Source organism: Vicia villosa, linkage group LG2 (genome assembly GCF_029867415.1).
Source record: "Vicia villosa cultivar HV-30 ecotype Madison, WI linkage group LG2, Vvil1.0, whole genome shotgun sequence".
Classification (NCBI taxonomy): Eukaryota; Viridiplantae; Streptophyta; class Magnoliopsida; order Fabales; family Fabaceae; genus Vicia; species Vicia villosa.
Window position 1 is genome coordinate 208068046 of NC_081181.1, and position 3375 is coordinate 208071420.

Genomic DNA, 3375 nt, shown 5'->3' on the forward strand with positions numbered 1-3375 from the left:
TTTTTCATAATATTATCTTTCTTATAATTAAGAGTATATTCTTAGTTTTTGGCTAACGAGTCACTATCCTTTGTCGACAAAGTTGGGGCATCTTATAAATAATACAATCTAGATAGAGTTTTCTTTTTATAACAACTAAAGTTGGTCCTCTCAAAAACAAAGCAAAACAAAAAACTAAAGTTATTTCAATGGAGTGTCTCTTAATTATTTCATTTGCATCTTCAAATAGATTAGCATATAATATGTGTTAATGTTATGTTATAATCTTTCTTTAATCACTAGTGAGTTTTTTATTACCAAGTTATGACATTTGACAAAATGAAATCTATGATAAAATGTTAGTCACTAAATTTTTGACATGTGTAATGTGTTGATATTGAATTATTGCTTTCAGTTATATAAGCAAAGTTATAACTATTCTTTTTCTTTCCCTTCTTTATCAATCAATTTTAAAATTTGTACTAGCATGTGAATTTGCTTATGTATTACACTGCTTTATAAATAAATAAAATTTCACATGTCAATGGAATTAAATTTCACTAGAGTTAGACTCATACAATATAAAAGAATCATAATTTCAATTTTGATTCACGGAACTAGTTTATTTAATTTATTTTTTTTTAAAAATTAATCTTCCCTTATATTTTTGTTTTACATTATTTTATTTCTTATTTACTTAAATCTTTCACAACGATTAGTAAACTATAATTTGTCGCATTTTATTATTTACATGTCATAAATGTTAAGTAAAAAATATTAAATATAAAATATAAAAAAATAAAACGGTTTGAATATATAATAAGAAAATTAATTTTATGAATTAGTTAAAATAAAAACACTTAATTAAGTTTGAAAAATTTTAAATTTAAATGTTCATAAAATTGATTATGCATTTTTCTTCCCTTTTTATCAGTTAAACAAGGACTAAAAAATGCAAGGATAAGATTATTTTAATGTAGTTTTTGTGATTTTTAAATGTTTTAAAAATATCAAATTGCATTTTACTATTTCTTAATGATTATAATGAATTTTTACTTTGTATAAAATATAAAATATAATTTAAAATAGTTTAAATTATTATTTTGAACCCTCAATTTTATCTGATTCACAAAATTAGTCTTCTTATTTTTAACTCAAATTATTTTAATCTCTATCACATTTTTTCATTGAAAATCGATGAGATGTTGTCTTTATAACTTATATTTTTATTTATAAAGTTCCATAAAAATATATAACATAAAAGATTTATATATGACTATTTGTCATATTTCATAAGTAATTGCCATTTAAAAAATAAAAATATAATTAATTTAAGTGAAAAAGTATGAAAGATGAATAAAATTGTTTAAATTTAAGGAGAATACTTAAATATAATTTCTTAAGTGTAGTTTGTACTATGTTTTAATGATAATATGACAAATGTATAATTTCGTCTTACATCTATGTAATTTTCTTTTATTTTTAATGGTGCTAAAATATTCTTGTGATATTTTTATAGGAGAATCAATTTTGTTAAACAAGTAAAATAGGGAATTAAAATTGAAATTAAAAATATTTTAAAAAAACTATTTATTTTAATCTTACAAATTTTAAAATTAAATTAAAAGTTAATTATTTTTTATTTTAACTATTAGTACTTATCAATAAAAAATATGTAGATAACTTCTAATCTTAAAAATAAAATTTGTTTATAAATATGAGAAAGAAGCATCTACTTTCCCTTCTCTTTCCTTCCTTCTTACCCATTCTTCATCCAAACCAAGCCATCCCAAGAGAGAGAAACCCAAAAAAAAAAACGAAAATTCCGCAGAAAAAAAAAAGAAACGAAATTAACGGAGAACAAAACCATAGCAAAAAAGAAAAGAAACCCAGAAGACTCTGATCAAAGAAAATGAAGAAAAACTGCGAACTCTGCAAAGCTCCGGCTACAACTTTCTGTGAGTCCGACCAGGCTAGCTTATGCTGGACCTGCGATTCCAAGATCCACAGTGCAAATTTCCTTGTTGCCAGACACGTCAGGACTCTCCTCTGTCACCGGTGCCAGTCTCCCTCGCCGTGGAAAGCCTCCGGTGCTAGGCTTAGTAACGCGCTTTCTTTGTGTGAAACGTGCGGTTGCGGTGGTGGTGGTGGTGGAAGGAAATTGGAAGATGAACAGGGAGAAGAGAGTGAAGGTGACAATGAGGATGACGATGAGGTAGATACTGATTTTGATGAGGAGGAGGATGAGGAAGAGGAGGTTGACGGTGATGAGGATGGTGATAATCAGGTTGTTCCTTGGTCTTCTACGGCGCCGCCGCCGCCGGCTTCGAGTTCTTCCGGTAGCGAAGAGTCGGTTAGTAAGTGTAACGATAACGATGAGGAGGTTGTTTCAAAGTTAGTTACAACAAACTTAATTTCTTTGAAACGACGTCGTGAAGAGGATCGTGATTTTCAGGTAATTATTTTTTATTTTTTCAGTTTTCATCTTTGTTAATTTTTGTTAATTTTTTTGTTAATCTGTTGATTTTCTGTTTCAGGCTTCAGATTCGAAAAATTATGTAAATCAACGGAGGTACGGTGCTGAGAGGAGGAGAGACGACGGAGAACCGTCGTCGAAAGTGTTGATCCGGCAAGTAATTGACGGAAAAGGCCCGGAGCATTGTCAGCCACACGATTGATGAGTCCGTACTATAAGGGATATTATTTTATTTGTGATCTCTTTGATTAACTTTCGCTAACGAAACTCTTTAGTTTATTTTTTTGTTTATTTTGTAATGATATTTTCAGGATTATGCTTGTGATTGATTAGATTTTTTTAAGTAATATTTTTCTTGTTTATATAATTAGGTAAGGAAAGAATTGTATGTTTTGAAAAGAAGAGAAAAATCAGATTATGAAATTTAATGTATGTTTATGTTTTATTCTAGTGCATTCTTAATTTACATGTATGTGTTTTTTCTCAATTTGGAAGAAATTTAGGTAATTTATTAAAGGCGTTGCATCAATCTAAACCAAGTGTTTTTCTTGAAGCACATTTATAACATGTGTTTAGGTAAAATGGAAATAATTCAGGCTTATATCAATGTGTTTTATATCTTATATATTAATTCAAGATTTTTTTAATTTTTAGTTGATGTGAGATCTAAGTCACTCATGTCTAGTTCTCTTTTTCCATGGAGTTTAATTTAGTTCTAACACTATTTGTTAGTTTTTCTACCGAGTATAACTAGACTCTCCATTAAATTTTTAATGTTGAAGAATCTGATGAGTAAAGTGTTGAAAGTGTCAATAAATTAAATATTTTTGAATTTAATAGATTTTGACACAAGATATGTACCAAAAATCTTAAGATAGTGATTATTTCAGTAATCACCATTTCTTCTAATTTTAGTCAAT

General features: G+C 27.4%; 1 protein-coding gene across 1 annotated transcript; it reads left to right on the plus strand.

Moving 5' to 3' along the window:
* The first annotated feature begins 1716 nt into the window (after positions 1–1716).
* LOC131648078 (zinc finger protein CONSTANS-LIKE 4-like) lies at positions 1717–2893 on the plus strand. Its single transcript, XM_058917871.1, has 2 exons — positions 1717–2434; positions 2517–2893. Exons 1-2 carry the CDS (start codon positions 1892–1894, stop codon positions 2655–2657), a joined length of 684 nt encoding a protein of 227 aa, XP_058773854.1. The 5' UTR covers positions 1717–1891; the 3' UTR covers positions 2658–2893.
* Positions 2894–3375: the final 482 nt, after the last annotated feature.

Excerpts from the sequence above, each read along its gene's own strand:
- LOC131648078 (XM_058917871.1), top strand. The coding sequence starts at position 1,892 with ATGAAGAAAAACTGCGAACTCTGCAAAGCTCCGGCTACAACTTTCTGT. Across the intron at positions 2,435-2,516 it reads AAGAGGATCGTGATTTTCAG|GCTTCAGATTCGAAAAATTA; the intron begins GTAATTATTTTT and ends TTTCTGTTTCAG.